The sequence below is a fragment of the Bactrocera neohumeralis genome, chromosome 4 (genome assembly GCF_024586455.1).
Source record: "Bactrocera neohumeralis isolate Rockhampton chromosome 4, APGP_CSIRO_Bneo_wtdbg2-racon-allhic-juicebox.fasta_v2, whole genome shotgun sequence".
Taxonomy (NCBI): Eukaryota; Metazoa; Arthropoda; class Insecta; order Diptera; family Tephritidae; genus Bactrocera; species Bactrocera neohumeralis.
Genome location: NC_065921.1, coordinates 16,472,463 through 16,497,304, shown reverse-complemented (window position 1 = coordinate 16,497,304; position 24,842 = coordinate 16,472,463). Strand labels below are relative to the sequence as shown.

General features: G+C 34.9%; 1 protein-coding gene across 1 annotated transcript in view; it reads right to left on the bottom strand.

The window, feature by feature from the left end:
* Positions 1 to 24,842, bottom strand: part of LOC126754401 (uncharacterized) — a 110,268-nt gene that overhangs the window by 41,964 nt on the left and 43,462 nt on the right. The window contains exons 2-10 of the mRNA XM_050466323.1: positions 10,020 to 10,574; positions 9,836 to 9,950; positions 9,686 to 9,776; positions 7,991 to 8,221; positions 7,754 to 7,903; positions 7,579 to 7,691; positions 3,210 to 3,438; positions 2,829 to 3,137; positions 2,555 to 2,764 (exon numbers count right to left, since the gene is read on the bottom strand). Of these exons, the coding sequence (XP_050322280.1) occupies positions 2,555 to 2,764; positions 2,829 to 3,137; positions 3,210 to 3,438; positions 7,579 to 7,691; positions 7,754 to 7,903; positions 7,991 to 8,221; positions 9,686 to 9,776; positions 9,836 to 9,950; positions 10,020 to 10,574 (2,003 nt within the window). The remainder of the gene's footprint in view (positions 1 to 2,554; positions 2,765 to 2,828; positions 3,138 to 3,209; positions 3,439 to 7,578; positions 7,692 to 7,753; positions 7,904 to 7,990; positions 8,222 to 9,685; positions 9,777 to 9,835; positions 9,951 to 10,019; positions 10,575 to 24,842) is intronic.

Genomic DNA, 24,842 nt, shown 5'->3' with positions numbered 1-24,842 from the left:
TTGTTAGGGTGTTCCTCAGCCTAGACTTTGAGAAAGCTTTTTTTAGAATCGGAGGCCAGTACTAAAATAACTAAAAAAATGGAAGATTGGAAACAAAATGTATAATTTTATAAAAGCATTCCTTTCAAATCGTAAATTTTCAGTAAGTGTAAGCAGCTTCAGCTTCATAATGGCATACTACAAGGATCTTTTCTATCAGCAACGCTATTTATTGTAGCCTTTAACCAACTCAGCAACTTAATAGCCTCAAACCGCAACGTAGCCCATCTTATCCATGCTGACAATGTCTTAATATTCTCGAGAATTTGAAAGAAGTAAAAATCACTTTTACTAATATTCTGACCGATATAATGGAGTGCTCTAAAGCGACAGAAACCAAGGTTTCTTCAAGCGAAAGTTCAACATTTCACATCTGCAGGAAAAGGAAATGCAGCTTCCCTAACCTATCCTTTGAAAACACTCAAATCTCGCATAACACTTTAACAATACTTGGTCTAATTTTTGATAGATTTGAAGACCATTGTAAATATGTTAGATTAAGCTTACTCACAAGCTTCAAAATTATTAAGTTTATTTTATAAAAACCCTGTCACACATCTCAACACTTGTAACTATTGCAAAAGCACTTATGTTGTCAAAAATAGATTTTGGACCCACAATTTATGGACACTGTGCCTCAGTCTCATTGAAAACCCTTATCACATAGTGGCAAGAAGAAGCATTAGCGCATTCCCCAGCTCATCAACCAAAGTCATACTGACTGAAGCAGGTGTTCTTAACATTCATCATAGAACGAAATTCAACACAATGATGTACACACCAAAGTGTCTACAATGGAAAAACTCGAACTTGTTTAATCTATTGATAACAAATCATAAAAGCCATCGACAATCAGCTTCATCAACGCTTGTACATCGCAACTTATAAAAGTGATCCGCATTGGAGGACGCTAAAATCGTCCATAATTGTACGTACGCTCTTCAAATTTCAAAAACCAACACCAATGCAGAGCAATTTATCCAGCTATTCAATGACGCAGTAGAAAAGTACAACCGGAGTGGAAGTTAATATTCACCGACGGATCCAAATCAGACACCCACACTTCGTTTGCGGTGTCACTATAACTGTCGGAACTGCTCGATATTAACAGCTGAAGCGGCTGCGATATATGAAGAGGTTCTATTTGTCGCACAAACGGGAAAAAATATTTGGTAGTCGAAAAAGTCTTTTCGTATTTTGTCAATAAATGTCGTTGCAGTCGTATATCCACTGCTACCAATCACATTGTGTCATAATATATATGTATATATGTACATATATTGTTGGAAAGGTGAGCTTCATTTAACCAAAAAAAAATTAAATTTGGGTAATTTGAAAAATAGTTGCTGCTGTTCAAAAATTAGTGAAAATAATAAAGAAATTCGCTATATTTTGAAATTTTTGTATAAAAAAAGGAAGAATACCCTGCAAGCCACCAATGAAATTTGTGAAGTTTACGGTACGTGTAGCACAACAATGGTTCGCTCTGGTCGACCTATCGTTGAGAAAGTCCATGAAATTATGAAAAATATTGACCAGGACCGTCACATAAACAGCCATGACATCGCTAAGGAACTTAACATTCATTATCAAACGGTTTTGAACCATTTAAAAAAGGCTGGCTACAAAAAGAAGCTCGACGTTTGGGTACCGCATGAATCGTCCGTGAAAAATTGAATGAACCGAATTAGCATCTGCGATTCTTTGCTGAAATGAAATTGAACCATTCTGAATAGTAACAGGAGACGAAAAGTAGATTGAATACGACAATAATGTGCAGAAAAGATCATGGTCCAGGCGTGTTGAAGCTCAACAAATGGTCGCAAAGCCAGGTATGAGGCCTCGAAAGGTTATGCTGAATATTTGGTGGGATTGCAAAAGAATTATCCACTATGATCTGCTTCAGCCTGGTGGTACGATTGACATTTTATTGTCAACAACTGATGAGATTGAAGCAAAGCAATCGAAAAAAACGCCAGAAGTGATCAACAGAAAAGGCTTCGTCTTCCATTAGGACTACGATAGACCACACACATCTTTGATGACTCGGCAAAAACTGGGAGAGCTTGGCTGGGAAGTTTTGATGCATGCACTATTTAGCACTGACCTTGCACCATCTGACTACCATTTGTTTCGGTCAATGCAGAACTTCCTTAATGGAGTAAAGTTAGCTTCAAGAAAAGCCAGTGAAAATTACTTTAGTTTTTCGCCGAGAAACCAGAAAAGTTTTACCCTGATGGAATAATGTCTCTAGCTGAAAAATGGCAAAAAATGGTCAACCATAATGGTAGATATTTTGATTCATTAAAGTTCATTGTAAAAACAAAAATAACTTGAAGTTTGATTAGAAATGCGAAAATACTTTTTCGACCATCCAATATATAGCCTTTAGTGAATAATGTACACGGAAACTACCATTATATCTTGAACCTAAGGCTTAATTGCTTTCTAAATCATTTGGGTAAGCATAATCCTCCTTAATATATAATTTACTCCTTTCAATATTTGTACTTACTTGCGATACAAGTGCTTTGGTTTCGGGTGTTGTACTCTCCAGAAAGATTTTCTTAAATTCACTTGGACTAGATAATTTAAATTCCGCCGCCGATGCGATGAAAGCTTGTATTTCTTGTAAACTTTGTTCGGCAATTTCCGGCGATGCTGAACATTTCTCGATGCGCTGCGAAGCTAACAGCTCAACGCCATTGGCACACCATTGATTAGCCTGAGTAAACATTAAAAAATATTATTTTTTCTTCACAATAAAATAGTTTAATATAATTGCTTACCTTTTCTACTCTCTCCATGAGTTCGCGATTCTTGCTAAGTATCTCCAGACGCTTGCACAAACGCTCCGCTATTATATCGCACACACGCTGTAATTCGTCACACTTCGGCTGCACGATCTCCCACGGATAGACGCCACGTACGCCGAGCAATTGCTGACCGGCGCTGATAACCTCACCGGCACGTTCGATATCCACACGACTGAGTTCTTGATAGTGCTTCGTGTCGTCCATTAGGGTGTCAACACGTTCGACACTCTCGCCGATCTCGGTCATCTCGGCGACGCACTTCAGATGGGCGTCGAAAATTGTCTACAAAGAAAGAGTGGAAAAGGAAGAAGATGAAGGTGGGTCTCTGTTCGTGTGTTTTCATGCAAAACTTACCTGCAGCTCGCGGAAATCCTGCTCGAAGCGCCGCAGCTCCAGGCACTGTTGCAGCCGATTCCGGTGTGTGCGCCAGAATTCGTCGAAGCGTCGCTCGGTCTCCTCCAGCTGCACCAGGAGTCTACGATAATCGCGACAATCATCAAAATGTTGTGGTTTTTTGAATTTATATTGTTGATGATAGATTATTTGATGAGGTGGACGATTGCTAGCGTTCCCTGCACTGGCTCTGCTTGTGAGTTCACCAAGCCAAACAAGGCGTGGCATTGCAAAATTTCGGCAAATGTGAACCGAAATTGTGTTTGTTTTTTGAAAGAAAATCATAATTTATTTTTGTTTTTGGTTTTTGAAATGCAATGATACACATTTGATGTTTTTGTAATTGCGGTAAGTTTTTCGTGAAGAATCGGATTTATTGAAGACACGTTAGAATGTGTGTTTGTTTTTGTGGCGAATAGAGTGAAAAAGAGAGACAAGAGAATACAATATGCTGATGAGCGCAATGACAGACTAATGAAGCGGTGCGTGGTTTCGCTGAAGTTGTTGTAGAAGTTCGTATATGTAAATTAACGAGTGTTCTTTTGTGGGCGATTGGGTGCGGGTAAGTTTGTTTTGAAGTGTTTGCCAAGTGCGTGCGGGTTTTCAAGAAGACCCGATTGAGGTGGTGATCAGTATTGGAACTTTTTATTTGAGAAAAAATATGTTTTGGAACATAAAAAGTACTGTTTAATTGTTGTTGGGTGTTGGAGTGTATAAACAATGGAATATTCTTCGAATAAGGGTGTTCACAATATATTTTTGGAATTTTGTCAGATTAAAAATTTTGCGAATTATACATTTTTTTTGTTGAATATATATTTTTTCCATAAAAAAATTAAAAAAAAAAATTTAATTTAAAAAAAATTCAAAAAAAAAAAAAAAAAAAAAAATAAAAAAAATTCAAAAGAAATTAAAAACATAAAATTAAAAAAATTAAAGAAAACTTAAAAAAAAAAATTAAAAATATTAAAAAATTAAAAAAAAAATATTTTTTTGAGTTTTGAAAAAATAAGGAAAATAATAAAAAATTAAAATTTATTTATTTAATTTTTGAAGAATAATTTAAAAAATAATTAAAATTGTAATAATTGTTTATATACAAGTGTAGTTAAATTAAATTGTTTATGTACATATTTGAATCTTTAATATTCATAAGCTGCAGCGCACCATTTACGTCTATTATAATGCTCAATATTATTTTTAACACTATAATAATTTTTAATCACAAAAATATTTTTAAAATTATTAAATATTATATTTTTAAACAACAACTTTTAGAAATAAAATTTGAATTTGATATTTACTTTTAATTTTAGTTTTTAATTTTACTTCTTTATGAACATGCAACATTTAAAATTACTAAATCACTTTTGGAAAAAAATAGTTTTAAGTGTATGTTTACTTTATAAACAACAACGACAACAACAATATTAACAACTAAGCATTTGACTTTTAACCGGCATCAATTTTATATAGAAATAAATAAATATTTTTTTAATGTTGGTAACCATGACTGCAAGTGTATCGCTACAGAGAATTTATGAAGCTAAACTCTTGTGTTTGGGCATGCGTTTACGAAGAACTGAAGAAAATTTATTAGAATCAAAAAAAAATAAAAACAAATAGAGATACATCATATTTTTTATCTTTGGTTGGACCGACACTACTTCTATAATACCCTTCACAAATAAAATTTTTTTTCATACAACTGCTTGATTTTAAACGTTTAGGTTGTATGGCAGCTATAAGCTATAGTTGCCTGATCTCACAAATTTCTTCAGAGGTTATAGCCCGGTTTTTGCTAATAACACGTGCTTAATTTTGTGAAGATATCTTTACAAATAAAAAAGTTTTCCATACAAGTACTTGCATTTGATCAGTCAGTTTGTATGGTAACTATAAACTATAGTTGTTCGATTTTAATAATTTCATCATAGACTTTAGCGCTGTTCTGGACAATAATTCATGCCAAATCTTTTGAAGATATCTTGTAAACTAAAAAAGTTTCTCATATAAGAACTAAATTTTGATTGATAATTTTATATGGCAACTATATGCTACAGTGGTTCAATTTAAACAATTTGTTCGCAGATTATACCGTTGTCTTGGAAAATAATCCGTGCCAAATTCGTAACGATATCTCATCAAAATAAATTTTTTTCCGTACAAGGACTTGACTTTAATCGGCCAGTTTAAATGGCAGCTATATGCTATAGTATTCCGACCTGAAAAATTTTGTAAGGAGATTATAGCCTTGTCTTTGCCAATAATAATATCTAGTCATATAAAAAACTTTTCCATATACATAAATACTTGAGTGCGATTAGTCAGTTTGTATGATAACTATATGCGATATTGGTCCGATCTGAACAATTTCTTCGGAGATTGTAACGCTGACTATGACTTCTATTCCTTGATTCTCTTTTTGAGCGCCTTAGGTCGACATTTTTTTTAGGTTAGGTTGGAAAACTTATCAGTTGGTAGATAGAGATATCTCGAATTGCCTATTTCAGAAAGCGTGAATTTATAATAATGAAAAAGTAATGGCCAGACCATGGTGACCTTCCGTTGACGTTAGTAACCGGAAGCTGCTCGGATTTTTATTCGAAAATAAGCTAGCAATTCGGCAATATAATGGGTTTTCAATAGGGACGGTACAAAAGTAGATCGATAGGGACTGCAAACGACGACATATTATTTCCCGCTCTTTTGACAATTTCGTGTCGAAATTATTAAAATATATTACCGAAACTCCAATTTATGGTCGTCATAATCTTTCTTCAGATCAACAATTGAGTCTATGGAAAAATTTGAATCTACAAGAAAGCATGAAATAATAATACTGAAAAAGTGAGGACCCGACCTTCCTCTCGATAGTCTCCGTAAACGGAAAGCACTCGTATATTTTTCGAAAATAAACTAGCAACTCGGCAATGTTCGTCAAAATTATATGGAATTTTTTCCTCCGCTACAACAACAAAAATCTGGACAACTGAGCCTTGCAGAATGGCTTCGTCAAAAACAAATACGTTATTTAGTCTCCTCGATAATATATACGACATATATGTGGAAAGAAATCGCATATGTAACCTAAAATGCAAAACAACGTATGATAAAAAATATAAATGAGTTTTTTATTCCTACGATCCACTACATCATATTAGAATGTCGCATAAAATTTATGCAAGTTTGTGTCATGATATAACCAATAAATAACCATTTTATACGATTTCCGATATATAATCAATAAAAATATAAAAATTTTCAACGTCTGAACTCAAATTTTGTTTGAAATGAGTTGGTTTCTCTTACATCGTTTTTTGTTTTACAACGAAAGAAGTTACGTTCGCGCGATTCTACATTTTAAAGAAGGAGACCAAGAATGCTTATGGAAAAAAATGTTACCGTTTTAAATTCACGAAAAACACTAAAAAAATTTTTGCTCATATAATTCTTTTACGAGAATATAAAACGAGAACCCTGTCTAAACCTTAGATAGTCTCTTCGATTCGAAAAATTTTGAGCACCCTGCGAATGAAGAGAATAAAATTCTTCCTATTTAGGAGTCTTAATGGTTAAAATTAATTACTTATTCAAGAAATCATTGTTTAAGAATTTTCGAAACTGAAATTAAAAAAAATCAAAGCCCCCTTTTACTACTGAAAATGAGCTCTCTCAGTGTTATAAATTTTTTTTATCAAAACTCTTTATGCTTAAATTTTTGTAATTAAAAATTTAAGTTATTTTTGAACAAAACAAGAAAAAAAATAAATACAGTTTCTCATCAGTGTATTCTAAGGCAAATTTTGTAGTCATATTTATTATAGAATACTCTTCGTATTTATATTTTTAAAATTTAATAACTGCAAAAGCTTGTAAAAATATATATTTTTGTATGCTTTACTAAAAACAAATAATTTATGATTTTCTTTTAAACAAATTACCAACAACAATATATCGTATAATCGTAGGCCATTTACAATTACATATAAAATTGAAAATCACTTTACAAAACCAGTGCAGAGCTATAAATCTTACGCAAATTAATTATGTACCATAGAGAAAAGTTAATAAAGTGAATAATACAAAGGTAAGAATAATATATATATTAGAAATGCCACTACCAAAGGATATATAAGGAAGGATATCCACAGGAAATAAGTTTAACGAAAGGGGTTGGTAGTTTTTAGTATAAAATATAGAAAACAAATCAAAGGCAGCTGAAAAATTGCTATATACTCAATTGAAAGCAAATTAAAGCATGTAAGAGTAAGTTAGAGAACAGACAGGCGTTGAGTGAGTAAAGAAAGAGAGTGAGTAGAAAATTTACCGCTCAATGGCGCTGACATTGCCGGTGCGTTCGGAAAATTCCTTGATCTCCTCATTGCCTTTGATATTATTCAACAGAGTTTCGCCGTGTTTGGCCGCGGCCAAAATCTCCTCCTGCACGCAAAAAGAAGAATATTAATATCACTTAAAATCACCAATTATTATATAAAAGAAACCTTTAAACGCTCATAATCGCCGCCCTGCACATCAATCAGCTTTTGAGTGGCCTCCACGGAGTTGGGAAATTCCGTATCGTGTATGGTTTGTATGAATATATCCAATTCGGTTGACACTTGGTGTGTGAGACTAGAAAATTTCTCAAGCGACTGTGGAGAGATTATAGTTATTATTATTTAAAAAATTAATTAAATTTGATGATTCCTAAAATATAGTTAGGGTGGATATTGACTTACTATTCGTTGCTGTATCCATTCGTGGTGAGAATATATTAACGTTCCGCCCATATCCACTGTCAATTGAGATTTGTCTATGTACTCGTGCAGATCGGTAAGCGCCGAACATACTACGAGCCGAAAGCGATACTCATCTTTTGAGAATTTTGTGCTTACTTCGGATATGGCTTTTTGGAATAGTCCAGATGGCCGCAGCACGTATACCACGTGTATTATGCCGGGGAAGTAGATCTGTGGAAGATAATGAATTAATTGCATAAATTTTTGCCTATGAAAGAGATGGAGATTTTGGCTCAAATTAATTAATGTATACTATGTTGTTCGGAACTTTTTGAAATTTTGAACGTCACGAGGCAAAATATATATGTATATGTTTGTTAGGCCAATTTTAAAAGGTTATAGTTATTTTGAGGCTATTCAACATTGGAATCAGCCATTTCCGATGAGTTTAAGGCCCCAAAGCATAGATTTATATTCGTCACCCTTCCCTCGACAGTCTTGTTTACGTAACCGGAATGGACCGGTATTTATTTATCTGGTCAAGTACTGTCAAGTTGGCAGAATTTTGCCGCTCCAACAAGAATTACAGTAACTTTTATAACCGTTCAAGGACTGTCATCGAAAAAGTCGGGCCTCGAAATAAAAACCCAAAGTTTCAAGCAGAAAATTATTGTCAACTCAATAGTATTCTTCTAAACTAATAGTTGACAACAATTTCCAAGCATTATTCCTCAAAATTATAGCAGACTTTTCTCCGAAATTGGCACCTACTATATGTAATCGGAATGACCTTGGAATTTTATTCGGTTAAAAAATCTCACCTCGGCAGTATTTCTCAAAATTACCAGAGAGAACGTTTTGGACCGCTACAACAACAAGAATAATAGTGATATAATTAAAAAATTGCTCCATGTAACGAACCAGAGGTAAGATCTGACACACCACCCATAGCATACGATCTAGAGTAACCCTTACGTCAATTGCCATAACAGCAGGTTCTACGTACCGGAATTGAGCCGGATCTTAAACGGCAAGGGAGATCTAAATCCGTTTATATCGGTAAGTCTTAGATCAGTTGCTCTTGCGTAACTCTGTTTTAGTTATTGTCCCAGGTTAAGTCCTACTTATCCAAATATGTCCTCGATATACTAAATTCATATGTGTCCTACGTGCAGTGAGTTCCAACTACTTTGCAATCCTAATGAATCCCACTTATCTAACACCCCTCACCCGATGGTTCGATCCTGTCGAAACAACTTATTTTTGAGACCTTCCGTTAGATGATTTCGATTATAACTAACCTAAGCCTTACCATCCAAACGGGGATTAGTCAATCGCTACAACAACATCAACAACAAGATCTGTCATTTCAAAGGATGTGATCTCTCGGTCAGAAGTAAATTTGATCAAGAATGTTCCCTCCAATATGTTTTAAATTATTATTATAATCGCACTGGAGGAATATTTGGCTGGTAAAAATTGTTATGACACGCCTTTGACGTAATTTTGAGGTTATGTTGGACGCAATGTACTGCAATTTTAGGGCTATAAAAATGTTTAATGGGTTACATGGGCTTACGGGTTTCGACTTTTTATTGTCTTATTAAATTCTATAACACGTCTAGAATATTGTCCCTAATTTTCAAGTTGATCCGAGTAATAGTTTCGGAGATATAGCTTTGAGAACTTGCTTACCGATATTCGCTGCAGCGCTGTCTTCACCGATGTCCATTTGTCTTTCCGTCGATCGATGATCAGCTGAAAGCCCAAATCGGTATCTTGCAGCCTAGAAATTTCAAAAGTCATTAATAAAAATAATAAATAATCGTGTTTATGCTTGCTTACGATGGCACTGATGTGAGATATAAAATTAATTTCTGATAATCGGCCTCCTCCAATAAATTGAAATTGTTATTATCCGGGAATATGATCAGCGGGCAGCCGCCATGTGAGCGCCCACCTAAAAAAATGAAGCACAAAGTAATTAAGCTCAGTGTAATTATGATTACATTGTATTGCAGCCCGTTACCCGTTATGATCGCATGCTGCGGATGTAGCAGATCAGCAACATCGGCGATATTTAGCACACCTTCCCCGCTCATCGCAGCTGCGGCCGCCGCTGGGCTGATGTGTTCCAACAGCGAGTTGATGCACTCAGCTGCGGGCAGTTGTTGTTGTTGGGGTGTTTGTGTCTGCGGTCGCAATGTTACCAGCGCTTCTGTGGCATATGACACACTCTGTGCTGTTGCTGGACTGCTGTTAATGCCGCCGTTACTGTTATTACTTGCTGCAATTTGCTGTTGTGTTTTTGTTGGTGTTGCTGCTCTGTGTGCCGGCGTTGTATTGTTGCTTGATATGCTGCCGGCACGTTGTATATGTTGTTGTTGTTGTTGCTGTTGTGTACTGCCGGTGCTGGTGGTGCTCGCAAGCATTGACTGATGCAGCACCGTTTGTATGGAGGCGCCACTACTCACCGATGTTTGCGACTCAAGCATATGCTGATTAATTAACTGTTGTTGGCGTTGTTGTGCGGCACTCAAAACAATTGCCTGCGATTCGGCGAGTACGCTCTCAACGTCATTATCTATAAAGAGAGTGTAGGAGAGAGAGACAGAGAGAGCGTGGTGAGAAAAGTAAATGCAAATGAGAATCGTAAACAAATTCAAAGTTGTGATAAGAAAGCTTTCTTTAGTAAATATTTTAGCAGTTTGATTAACAGAGAGTTATTAGAGAAGTTGAGATCTACCATATTGTTACCGGGCATAATTTGGTATCACAGAAGATGTGTGCCTTATTTCTGAAGCTTTCGATTTTATCGACAAGTTTTGAAGCCAAAATTATAATTTCATTGGGTTTTATTCTCACTTCTAAGAATGGCTTCTCAAATATATATTAAGTTTATATAGATCGAATGTTCTGTATATGTGACCTGGTCTACGGAAATATATTCAAAAAAAAGGAGAACAATTTATATAGATCGAATATTCTGTATATGAGAAAACTTGTATGAGGAAAAATATAGGGATTGGACTGCTGGATAGGGTTACAACTATCGATCAGATCATAATTTGTTCGGAAATGTTGATAACGGAACAGTTTAGGATATAACCACCACACTTAATGAGCGATTTTTTATTTGGACTGTAGTCCAAGATGGTGCTACAATTTCCGAAGATATTGTTCAGATTGATCCAAGTAGAGGGAGTTTTTGCAATAGCCGTTTTTTGAAAGATCAATCGTGTGACGCGTCAAGATGTCATATTATTTTTGTTCAGCATTGTTTGGCATTTCAATCATGGAAAGATTGAAGCCTAAACAACTTCACAAATCGTTCAACTTTATTATAAAAATTCACGTTCTGTAAGAATGTGTTTCGCTCAACTTATGGTCAATATACTAGGCCTACTCAGCGTACTAATCGCAACACCATCACCCATCTTGCGATCCAGCTTTCATTATTGGATAATACTCGACCGAATAGACCACGTCCAGCACGCAGTGAAGAAAATATAGCAGCCGTAGCTGAGAGTGTACGCGAAGACCGTGGAGAGTCGCATCGGCGCCGTTCGCAGCCACTCGGATTGACATAAGGAACAGCTTGGATTGACATATGAAGATTAGGAGGTGATCTTAAATTGAAAACGTTCAAAATACAGCTTGTGCAAGAACGGAAGTCGGTGGAATCATCGATCCATATTTCTGCAAAAGTAATGCCGGTGAGTACATAACCGTCAATGGCGATTGTTATCGCGCCATGATAACCGACTTTTTGATGTCTGAAATTGAAGCTCATGATCTTGACGACCTTTGGTTTCAACGAGACGTCGCCACTTTCCACACATCGCATCAATCAATCGACTTATTAAGATAACACTTCGGTGAGCAGATAATTTTACGTTTTGGGCCGGTCGATTGGCCATCAAAATCGCATGATACTCGAATAACGGTGTGATACTTTTTTTGTGGGGATATGTAAAGTCTAAAGTCTATGCGGACTATCCGCGATTCAGGCCTTCGAGCAAAACATCATGCGTGTCATTCACCGGTTACCAGTCGAAATGCTTGAACGAATCATCAAAAATTGTACGCAATGGATGGATTATCGGGGACGTAGCCGCGACCAACATTTGAAAGAGGAAATCTTCAAGGAATAAATGACAACGAATATTCTTTCGAATGATAATAAACATTCTCCATTAAATTTGAAGTTTCTTTGGTTTTTCGGCTATAACCGCGTAAGTGATGTCTACGCCATTAAATAAGAAGAAGAAGTGGGTTTTCTTTAAAAAAGCAGGGAACCTCGAAATGGCTCACACTTTATATACATAAATATTTTCCTAGAATAAGCTATAGTACATTGGCAAAAGTGAGCTTGAGTAATTGCATTATATAATTACATCACTTTAAAAGTATGCTGTTAGTCAACAAGAATTTGTGGTTAAAGTTTCAAAATGATAAGCCATAAGTAGTCGAAGTGAAAAAAATATACATACTTTTTGAACAAATTTTATTTTTTCATTGCATATTTTTCCGAAATGAAGAATTGAAACTTCACTAGAGGTCGAAAATATCGAAACGATCACTATATTAGATTAGCGAAGTGCTTAGAGTAATTCGAGAAATGGTTCCTGGTTTACGGAACGAAAACACTGTTTATTAAGTGTGCTTTAAAATTATCTTTTTTGAATGAATTAAATAAAGCTTTACTTATTAAAATAAAAAATAAGATTTATTTTGTTTGTTAATACGGGGAAAGAATTGAGCTTATTCTTCGAAAGAGATTAGTCAATAAAACACCTGTTACGTTTGATCTAATTAACGCGGCGCCAGAACATTGAAAGCAGTCAATGTATATTAGTTTTGGTATATTAAATAAAGTGAGGTTACAATACGCTGTTCGCTACTTCTCCACTCGTAATGCTTGCTCATTGAAAAACTTACATGTGAAAGCAACTATAAAATTGACCTTTTTGAATTCAACACAGGAGTGTATGTGGTTAGTACCAGCTGCTTTTTCGATTGACTACCATGGGGTAGAGTCGAAAATAATCTCTAAAACTCTAATTCTCGCACAATATTCTCGAATATCTGTACAAAGAATATATTTACCAGAAGTTGATGTTTTGGTATTCAAAAAAGCTTGTAAGTCAATTAGACTTTTTTCTTTATGTTTCAATTAATATGGATATCCAAATGGACAATAACACTTTGAGCCAAAATTAGAAAGACTTTCTTCATAAATAAAAATTCTTAATTTATTCAAAATTTATGTCGTCCCCCTCAAAGTAATACCTCTTGGGTCAACGTTTTTTTCGAAATAGCCTTCCCCGAAGCGGTCATTTGAGTTTGCTGAATACCCAGAAGTCACACGGAGCTAAATCAGGCGAATACGTTGGTTGCGGCACGATATTGGTCGGAAACTTGTCGAAAAACTCACAAAGAATCAATGCAGTACGCATTAACGTGTTGCAAACATCAAGTTCGGCGAACGGTAAAAAATTCGCAGTTCACCGCACCGTGATAATCGAAGAAAACGGTCAACATAACCTTGATTTGTGACCTGCTTTGAGTCTTTTTTCGGCTTCCGCTCAACTTAGCCACGATATTCGGCCAATTGATCGTCTGTTTCCGGGTCGTAAGCATAGATCGAAGACTCATCACCAGTAACAATACGTTTCATGACTTTCTGATAGTCGGAAAGCTTTGTTTCACAGATGTTAACACAACGCTGATTTTCAATCTAAATTAAAAAGTCTTACTATTTTTTGCCCACAGTATTTTTGGTTACGAAAAATCAAATAAGGGAAAATGTAAACAATTTCCAATTTCTCTTTTAATTTTGTTTATTGACTAAATGTTTTTTTCTTTTTGCAACGCTTTGTTTGGTTTTCATCGCCAATTTGGCAAATAAAAATAAAGCTTTGCTGTCTGGCCAACTGCTGAAAGCTTAACGGCAATATAAAAATAAACAAATATTGTAAAAACATATTTTTATTCTTTCTTTTTGTGATTATTTTATTTTGAATTATTTATTTATTTTGCTTTTGCAATAAACGCACTTTTATTGAGCCTAATTGATTGAAATTGCAAAGAATTATGGAGTGTCCCATATAACTTCATTTGTGGTTGAAAAAGTCTACAACTTGAAATAACTTTAAATGCTGACAATTGGCAAATAAACTGTTAGTTATTAAAAAATAAAGAATATTGTAAAAGAGATTGCAAAAAAAGGCAAGCGTCAAAAGTTAGGAAAAAGAAGGTAGGAAGTAGCAAAGCATAAAGCTGGTGCTCTCAGCTGAATTTGCTGACAGCCGCTGTTGAGACTGTAATTAAGTAATGACAAATGTCTCGCATTTAATTAAATGATTTTTAACTGCGATTATAAGTTACGAAAGTTTACATTTCTAAGCCGACACTGGCATTTACACAATGCATACCTACTAAATACTAAATTGCCTATGAAACTAACTAAAAGTTTGTAATTAAATTCATGAAATTATAGTTTGCCGATATTTGATATTCTCTTTTGTAGTTTGTTTGTAATCGTTTTCCGCACTTTAATTAACAGTTTGTAACACACACATTGACACATATTTATTAACCTACCCACCGCCTACTGCCCACAAGCATTCTACACAGAATGAATTTCGATCGAGAAAGGCAACAATTAACTGACCTTCTCTATCTCTGACTATAATTTAGAATTTGCTGGGTTCACAATGGAGACTTCACATTTGTAACATTTGACAGTGAATTACACACACACACACACACACATACACCCAATTATATAGAAAAGTACCCACGATCATTTGTACTTTCAATTAGAAAGGTAATAACTAGCTAACACGATATAAAACATATAAACACAGATGAAAATAACAAAAGAGAAGCACAAAAACTATAAATAAAAGTTGGAAAATGTACGCGTTGAAATAAAACGCAGGTTAATTGCTTGGTAGCAAAACAAAATAAAAAAGAGTAAATAAATTTTCAAAGCAAAAATTGCTAAAAAGGAAAAACGAATTCGTATTCAAATACAAAAATCTAAAAGAAAAGCAAAAAAATAAATAAAAAGATATGAATGAAAATGCATAAAACAATACGGAAACAGCTTTTCACGATTTTTTTTTTTGCAAAGGTCATAGAATAAAGCAGAAATTATAGACTCACTAAAATAATATACAAACAATAGAGACCGTTGCGGTTGATGACACACAGATGCGCTATACCATATAGTGTATAAGCTATATATAAATGCATTACACCAAAATTTTAAATATAAAATATATAGAAGGTTTTCTATATTTTATAACAAAACAAAAGGAAAAAGTGGGATATAGCACAGTGGGGCAGTTTCCTAATGTTGCTTAGTAAAAAAAATTTGAAATATATGTATTTACATAATTCAAAAATTTAATACAAATAAAAACAATGTGAGAATTTTCGTTACAAAATTTGGAATTTTTTCCGATATTTAGCAAAAATAAGGTGAAAAAATAATTATTTAATCAGAAAAAGTTGCAGAATCTTTGGGACAGCAATTTGTTAGTCTGCTTAAAATTTTATGAAAGACAAAATAAAAAATAAAAAAATTGTAAAAGTAAAAAATAAAATATAAAAAAATAAAACTTGTTTATTTGTGTTTTTCACATACATTTTGAGGTTATGTGACAAAGGTGCTTATAAAAAGTTGTATGTCTCTTCATTATCTGCAATTTGCGAAGTAATTTTTTTTCTATGGTACTCGTAGTGTTGCCGGAAATTGATAAAAACTATTTTTAACCCTTAAAAATTCAGTCACCCTCCCCACTCTCGACCATAAATTACCCGTAAATTATTTCTTTTATTATTTTTGTTATTTCATCCTACTTTCTAAATGTCTTTCATTCTTTTGGACTTGTTGCTTTCAAAAATTATGTAACCTAGTAGTCTCTTTGCCTAAAATTGTGTTGAAGAAGACACGCTTACGTAACTATTTATATAAATAAAATTATATATTTTTTACGAAAACCTTTAACCTTATATAACCTATGAAAATTTTATGAATTATGTAAATATATATTCAAACACCTAATATACCATAGAAGTTTAATAATTCCTCTTCAAAGTAAAACAGTTGACCTTAGCCATATATTTCTCACACTTAGCAGAACGAGGCGATGGTCAATTAGACAGATCCGGACCACTGTGCATGAGAATTGTGCATTTAGCTACAATTTTAGAATAATTTTTGTGCAAATAATATTTTTAATTTTCTTTTTTTAGTTATGTTAGTGTTTCCCACAGAAAATCGGAATATCTATGCATTTTTATTTTGAATCACATTTCGCCTTGCATAGTCAATATTCCCAGAAGGGCGTTCCCTCAACGTTTGTCACATAAAATATGAATGAACAAATGCATATAGTATGATTACTGTAATTTCAATTACAACTCACGCAATATGTAAAAACATGTGTGTGTATTAATATACTACTGTGGGCAAAAAATAGTAAGACTTTTTAATTTATTTAAATTTCGCACGAATTCCCGTTCGTCAAAATATTTTTCTTCTAGGTTGATATGATATGACTGTCAGTGACATCTGTGCCAAATCTCACAATAAAAAAATCATTAGCGTTTAGTATACGCTTAGCTTTCTGAAGTACATCAGGAGTATTCCGCGAGTTTTAGGATGTGTGAATTTATTCAAACAAAGAAGTTCCATTGAATTTTGTGTGTGGAATCAAAGTTCTGGTACCGAAACGTTGTTTTAATTGTCTAAGAAAAGTGACAACACGATTGGTTCCAAAATCACTAAATTTTTACGAAAAAGAGCGTCGCTATAACTTCTGTGAAACAATGCTTTCCGACCATCAAGATATCATCAAAGATATTATTGCTGGCGATGAGTCTTGGATCTATGCTTACGATCCGGAAACAGAGGATCAATCGACCGAATATAGTGGCAAAGGTGATTCGAAGCTGAAAAACCCACTTCAAAGCAGGTCAAAAATCAAGATTATGTTGACAGTTTCTTCGATTATCGAGGTGTGATGCACTCCGAATTCCTTCCTACTGGCCGTAACTTCTGGATATTCAGAAAACTCAATAATATTAAACTTGAAGGCTAAGTATTCCGGAAATTTACTTTAACAACTGTTTCGAGGATTGGATAAAACATTGGCGTAAGGGTATTGGGATCAAGGGGGATTACTTTGAGGGGACACCATAGATTTTGAAGAATAAATTAAGAATTCCAAAATTATATACAAAGTCTTACTATTTTGAGCTCATAATAGTATATACACACATATTTAAACAGAGGAAAATTATTATTTACCAAAAAAAAAGCACTAATTTGCCTCCTGCAGGAAAAATATGACATCGTGCAATTATTGTGTTAAAGTTCCCGCAAGTGAGGAAAGTTCTCTGATCGCCATTCACTTGGGAGTGGCCAGAAACGATTCTTTTACATATGGCTCAAGCAGCTCACGACTTCCGGTCTTTGACCAAGCATCCTCTGGGTAGCCTAAGAACATCCGTTTGAAGGCGAGCTAAAGTGAGAAGGCGAAACAACCCCTACATAGGGTTGTGCGCTGGGTTTGGGACCCGCCACGTAAAAAAAAAACACCCCAATGAAAAGACGCAACAAGCCTCGGATGAGTGACCCCCCTTTTGATGACGACCATGGCAAACGAAATAGGGACTACGATAGTAGGGCATGCACCTGGAATGTCCGGTCTCTTAATTGGGAAGGTGCCGCTGCCCAGCTGGTTGATGTCCTCGTTAGAGTGAAGGCTGACATCACCGCCGTTCAAGAAATGCGATGGACGGGACAAGGACTGAGACGAGTAGGTCCTTGTGGAATTTACTACAGTGGCTATATAAAGGAGCGCAAGTTTGGTGTGAGATTCGTGGAGGGAGAGAGACTCCGTCGCCGAATACTATCATTCACTCCGGTGAATGTTCGCTCAGCTATTATATTTTCATCATAAATTTCCATCAAAATTTGTATGTGAAAAAATTTGCCTGCTAGTTTTCAGGCGCAAAAATTACAAATAATTTCGAATTTATTAACGCAAAAAACATTTTCGGAATATTGGAACAATGAAATAAAAAATCAATTGACAATGAACGAATAATATATACATATATAATTAATCATAAAGCAATAAACTGCGTTTTTTTGAGAATAACTTATTATAGGGCGTTCAAATTTGTTGTAAAAAATTTGTCTGCGTTGAAAAAATTACAAATAATTTCGATTTTAACGAAATTCAAACTAATAATAAATAATTAAAAATAATAAAAATTCAAAAAATTTTTTTTTAATAAATAATTTCCTCTGGTGATTTTAAAAACCTAAACTACTCTCATTTTAAGACAAAAAATATTTCTAATGCAAAACATATAATTTTTCCTATAGGGTGCTTAGGCACGTAAATCGTGTAAATGACGTATTGTGAGAAAATAAGTTAATACCAAAATTACACGAAATAAGCTAAAAAAATTTAATAAAAATGCCGTCAGAAGCAAATATTATAATAAGGGTTTTGTGTGTGTACAAATGTACTATATATACAAATAAGTGTGGGTAAACAGAGAAATCTTTTAGTAGCAGAAAATTCTAAATATGTGCATGAGCTCATATATAATTAATGTCAGATGTTTGCTGAAAGCTTCGTGATTCTTTAATACATATTACTTACATAAAAATTAACTACAGAGGGAAGAAGAAGAGCTGACACACATAAACATTCATTTCTATTCACAAAGCATAAGTTTAATTGAGATTCCTAATAATGTCTTTGGAAAATTATTCAAAATTTTTAAATTTTCACGAGCAAAAGTGATTTTGTAATCAATCAGTTGATTTTAGACTTCACAGAATAATTTGTAAGTAAAGTTCGTTCAGTAAGTAAGTCTTAAGTGCGTTCTTCTGGCGTCTGGCACTCCTGCGTCTCCCTTTTCAACCAACCAAACCAAATTTTACATTCATTTTATTTTAAACTTCATTTTTTCATATATCAAGAACTTACAGAAGATGATATTACCGCCAACTTCGTGAATTCAAAGTAAAAAATTTACCTGTCAGAAAATCGATTCTTAAACATCTAAAAAGATTAAAACTGCGACGTGTTTTTACTTTACTAAAAAGTCTATAATTTTCTCAAATTTATAACTTCTTTATTTTGTTCTCGCTCAACATGTTCTAAACTATTAAAGCATTCGTTACTAAAACAATGACGAGTGAATTAAAAAATGCGGAATGTTTCAATTATCGACTCGTGACATTTGCTAATCGTTTAGTGGTTGAGATAATTACGCGTTACAACACTTTTCATTATATAATATTGAGAATGTAAGCAAATTGATGAGTAAATATTATTGTTGGAAATCTTGTGGTTACATATACTGTAAAGAGGCCTAACTATAATAAAAAAAAACAACTTTTCAAAGGGTTATACCTAGCCAGAATTTTCCGAAAATAATTTTTTTAGACAAGAGTCAAGGGACTCATAGATTGTTGATGCCTTTATCAAAACTTTGACTGTTGTCAATACAAACGTTGCAATGGAAAAGACAAAAAGGCTATATGATACTGAAACATTTATTAGAATTTTATGAAAATCCAATTTTATTGTAAGAAAGTAGTCACAAATGAATCATTCGAAGTATTGCCCATCGCTAATCACAACTTTTTCCCATCTCTCTTGCAAAGCTCGAATAACATTATGATAAAACTGTTCATCTTGTGTTGCTATCCAAGAATCAAGCGATTTTTCGATGTCATCTGGTGAGTGAAACTGCTGCTGAGTCAGACCATGTGCCATCAAACGGAACAAATAATAATCGGACAATGCAATATCTGTGGAAAAATGTTGGTGAAATAGGACTTTCCATCTCAGCGTTTCCCGGTTGGTTTAAACGGGTTTGACGACGTGAGCACGAGGGTTGCCATGTACCAGAATCACTTTTTCGTGCCTCTCCTAGTATTGACAGTTATTTAAAAATTAAAAATAAAAATCGGACATATTCGCACAACCTCAAGGATATGACACATAAACAGGGCATGAAGAGAAAAGTGTAGGTTAAATTTATTACATTTTGTATACATCACCATTGATCACCACTAAATCCTGTAGCCATCTATTGACAAACAGCGGGAACTTAGTTGCGCACCTAATAAGTTGGTTTAGTTAGACACGAAACTAACTTTGGTTAATATTTTACGTCAGCGACGAAACTCATTTCTGAAAAACTATACATTTTTGTTATTTTAGAAATATTTTCCAATCACATTTCGTGTGCGGAATTGTTGCGAATGTTGGAAAAATCTTAAAGCGATTCAGTTTTATCAAAAACACATTCCTACCAGTGTTACAAAGCCTTCAAAGACGGTCGAGAGATTGTTACAGACATGCCTCGTTCTGGACGACCTTCGACCTCTTCAACTGTTGAAAAGTTTAAAGAAATGATGCTTCGAAATCGTGAGGCAATTGTTAGAAAGATAGCAAGTGAGCTCGATATTCTTAGCGAGTCCTTTCAAATGATTTTGGTGGATAGTTTGGGTATGAAACGCATTCTTGTTCAACTCGTCCCGATAAAACTGAATTTTTTTTCAAAAAGAGTGCGATTATGACCGAATTTAAAGCCAAAAACGCAACGAATACCATCGATTAACCACTGTCTGTATTCATCAGATTTAGCTCCATGTGATTTTTGCTTTCCCAAACTGAAATTGCTATTCCGTGGCATCCATCGATCGAAGAAATAAAACACAATTCGCTGAAGGAGCTGAAGGCCGTCCCAAAAAGTGAACAATACAAAAAAAAAATAATAATAAACCAAATTTGTATTTAGAATCGCTGATGAATCAAACAAAACCGATTCACTTCTGTAGCTGTTGGTTATTGGTGATAAAAAATTAGTACGACAAAGTCAAGTGGAAACGGACGTGATCGAATTGTGGTAAGCCGTCTTAAATTACGGTAAAGCCAGAATTGATGGTCGGTAACATTTTCCTATGTGTTTTCTCGGTTTCACAGGCATTTACTATAGGAGGTTTCCTATGATCAAACTGTTAGTTAGACCTGTATGGAGAATAACTAAAGCAGATAAAGGAAGGAATTGCTCAGAAGCGGCATGCTAAGGGCAAATAAGAGAGGAGTTGATCAATTAGGAACTATTCAGATGCTCATGGAGCTTGGTTTGGAGATACTTATCTACCATATACTTTTATCCATCTGTTCCAGTATAAAGCTTGCGAGAATTGACCGTCCCGTCTTTTTCTTATAAGGACGAGGGTTTCTAAGATAGTGGCTAATGAATTATTACCTTCAAAATGACAAAAAGTTATCGAACAAAACGCTGCGTATTTGACCCAAATCGGATTATTCTAACAATACAAACAAACTACATAAAACCTTCAATTTAATTTTTTTTCTTTTTTACTAGACCTTACATACAAAATAAAAGTCAAGATACAACACATAAATGCTCATACACAAAAATGCCCAACAAGAAATAAAAATATATATTTTGTTTTATAAAAAAGTGTTCAGTTTTCACAAATATCCAACAACAAATAAAAATATATTTTTTTATAAAAAAGTGTTGAGTCTTCAAAAATGTGTCTGCGAAGTGTAATTTGCTGCTATTATTATTAAATTTATAGCAATTCAACATGAGCACTTACAAAAGTCTGTAGACGACCAACAAAAAATCGAACAATAAAACGAAACACCAACAACAACAATAAAATACTGCCACACAGAAACCAGACAAAAATACGCAAAGTTAGCAAAAATATGATTTTTACAAAGAATCGGAAAAAATTATAATTTTTTTTGTGGAAAAAAGGTAAAATTTGGTATTTCATACCGCCAACGGGTGTGCTGGTGCCGATTCCCATGCTGACTGAGTGTAGAATGCAATAAAGTGGCTTTGTGGGAAGTTTTCGTGCGCGTTCACGTTCGCCGGCTGCCCTCACCTGGCTGACGACGCCAATAATTCAAGGAAACTTTTTGCCAAACTCCTCAATTTCGGTTTATATACATAAGTACATTTGTAAGTATGTTTGCTTGTTTGTTTGTGTGTGAGGTAAGCACGGTTTTTATTACACTTTTATTTGGCTCTCTGCTGAGGGTCGCGCGCGTGTTTTCCAGTTTCCACCATTATTCTGCATATGTTTTTGCGCTTTCTGCTTTTACACTGTACTTTCGTTGATTTTTTGTTGCTTTTGCACTATTCACACTAACAAAATATATGCTTGGCACAGCAAGAATGGACAGAAACAGCTGCTGAAGTGGAGTAATATATTCGTAAGAATCAAAACACACACACACCGTCATACACAGCTACAGCATCAGCTGTTTTGCCACTTAAACCACCGAACAACAACAAATTGTTGGAGATCACTTCAGTTAATATGCGATAACTTGCTAACTAGCAAACTAATGGCAGTAGTTACAACAAACACAGCGTGTTCTACAAATATTATTACAACAACAACAACGACAAGTGATATGTAATGCGACTACCGTGATCCACCGATCAACATGCGCTGCCACAGTGCTGGGCGCAATTGAAACTGTCGCGCAAAATATTGGCTCTGCCGGCTGCCCGATTGCAAGTCGGGAGCAAAACAAAATCAAACACAGCTCGGCAGCGTCAACGACAAAGCAACTCCGCGAGTCAGTGTTGCAGCAGCGCGGTGCAACGAGTGGCGAGTGAAAAGGTAAACAAGCGCTACCTGGAAGTCTCGGCAGAAAACAAGCGCCAAAATCGCAGAAAACTTGCTGGGCAACAATAACACAACAACACACATACAAGTATATGCTCGTCTCGTATACAACAACTACTTCATATACAACAACTGCAACGACTACAATGACTGCAGCGCCAGAGCCAACGTCGGCGTCGGCAACACCTTCAAGCGCTGATCGTGACGTTTTAGCATTGTCAACAGATCGTTGCAATAATGGCGTATTACCAAGCATACACACAGCTGAGAACCAAGTCGGGGGGTAGCGGAATAATCCCAGTAACAGCAACAACCATGTCAACCGTGTTGATGACATTGCCGATTGTGTGGCCGTGGGGTTCGTTCTGTGTGCTCCGATGACGTTTGCTGCAAAACGAGATTTTTTTCTGGCTTGTCATGGCACAAAAAATAATATTCGTAAATAAAAGCACATAAAAAGTTTAACTGAAACGAACAGTGCAATTAAATTTGTCGAGCGGAAAGATGCTTGGTGCTTTGTTGTCTATTCAGATTAGCACTTTAATGTTTGACGAGTCAGATAATAGTGAATAAACGGCAATGTAATGAACTAGTTGCTGACTGTCGCAAATAGAACTAGTCGAACGACTAACTAACAATCGGTAGTTTTCATATGTTCTTTGAAGTTTAGGTTTCAGAAAAAGACAAAGTTCTCATATATATTACAAGATCAAAATTCTTTACTTCAATTATGAATCAAACCACTCGTAAAAAATAAATCGAGCTTTCTGCATGCGCAGATTATATATATGTAAATATAGAGAGTATCCAAAAATCGATATAAATAATTTCAAAAATATCGTGAAAAATGTCAAATTTGCATGTTGTTTAGATTGTTTATGAGTATTCTATAAGAAAACGCTTTATAATTGGTCCAGTTGTAAACTTTTTCGAACTAGTTCATTTAGACTCCCGAAACTAGTTTTTTCTCTAACTGGTTTTGATATTTCACTGCTGGTGATGTTAAAGTATTCTTGCCGATTATTTTCTACATAAAATAATACATTCAGATCTTACTTAGCGTGAAATTTAAAATAAGGTATTTCGATGTAGTTAGCTTAGGCTAAGTCGTAGGGTTGTTCCAAAAACCTATCTCGTTTGGACAGATATTTCAACAGATCCTCATAGATCGTTGAAGCATTTTAAGCTTACCATATTTTTATGAAGGCGGTTAATATCAATCTCATCAACTTCGCTAATTTCGGCAAAGGTGTGTCTACCGAGATAGTTCAATCTCATTATGGCAATGGAAGAGGAACTGACAAGTTGATTCCACCTCGCCTTCCTCCACACAGCTTTGGCAAAGAGCGTCCGACAAAATATTTGGGCGAACCGTGTGAGAACCTATTGAACAGTGTCCAGTCAGATCATTGCGGAGAGATTGACTTTGCTAAGAGTCAGTAGTTCGGAGGAGCTCTTAAGGTTAACTCTAGGCCAAAAGGATTTCGGAGTCGATCAAAAACCCGAGAAGACATCGAAAAACCGATTCGCTCCCAATCGGATGAAATTCGGTGGTGGTTATTCTGCCTAGCAAGCTCATCGGCTTTGCAGTTTCCGACGATTCCGCGCCAATACAAGTATAATATGAAAGAAACTTAAAGTTATTTCCAAAGAGGTCATGCACTCCTTGACAAGTTTTGAGCACACAGTCAGTGATCTGGAAGTCAGTATAGCCACACGGCTATCTGAAAGAGCTGCTTTTTGCGTTTTTTGGGTTACAACCCAAAGGTTTTAAGGTTCGATTGATTACTACGAGATAAATTATCCGATGAACCAATTGTAGGTGAAATTCTAGTTCAGTTCTAAATTTTTTTCTCGTTCGCTGGTCATTTTACCTATAAAATCTAATCTAATCTAAAGTGATTTCCTTTAGGTTTTAACCACGGAGACGTCCGAAATCACTGCAGCAGTGAAGGACCAGTTTTTTTTTGTTTTTTTTAACGTCATCGGACCCTGCAGGCAATTCTGGATTCAATATCTACGTAGATAGCCGAGTAGCAAACAGAGCAGTATCCTCGTATCGCATATCAGCCAGAAGTATCTTGGAAAGCAGTGGAAACTGTTTGCAGAAGCAAGCAACTT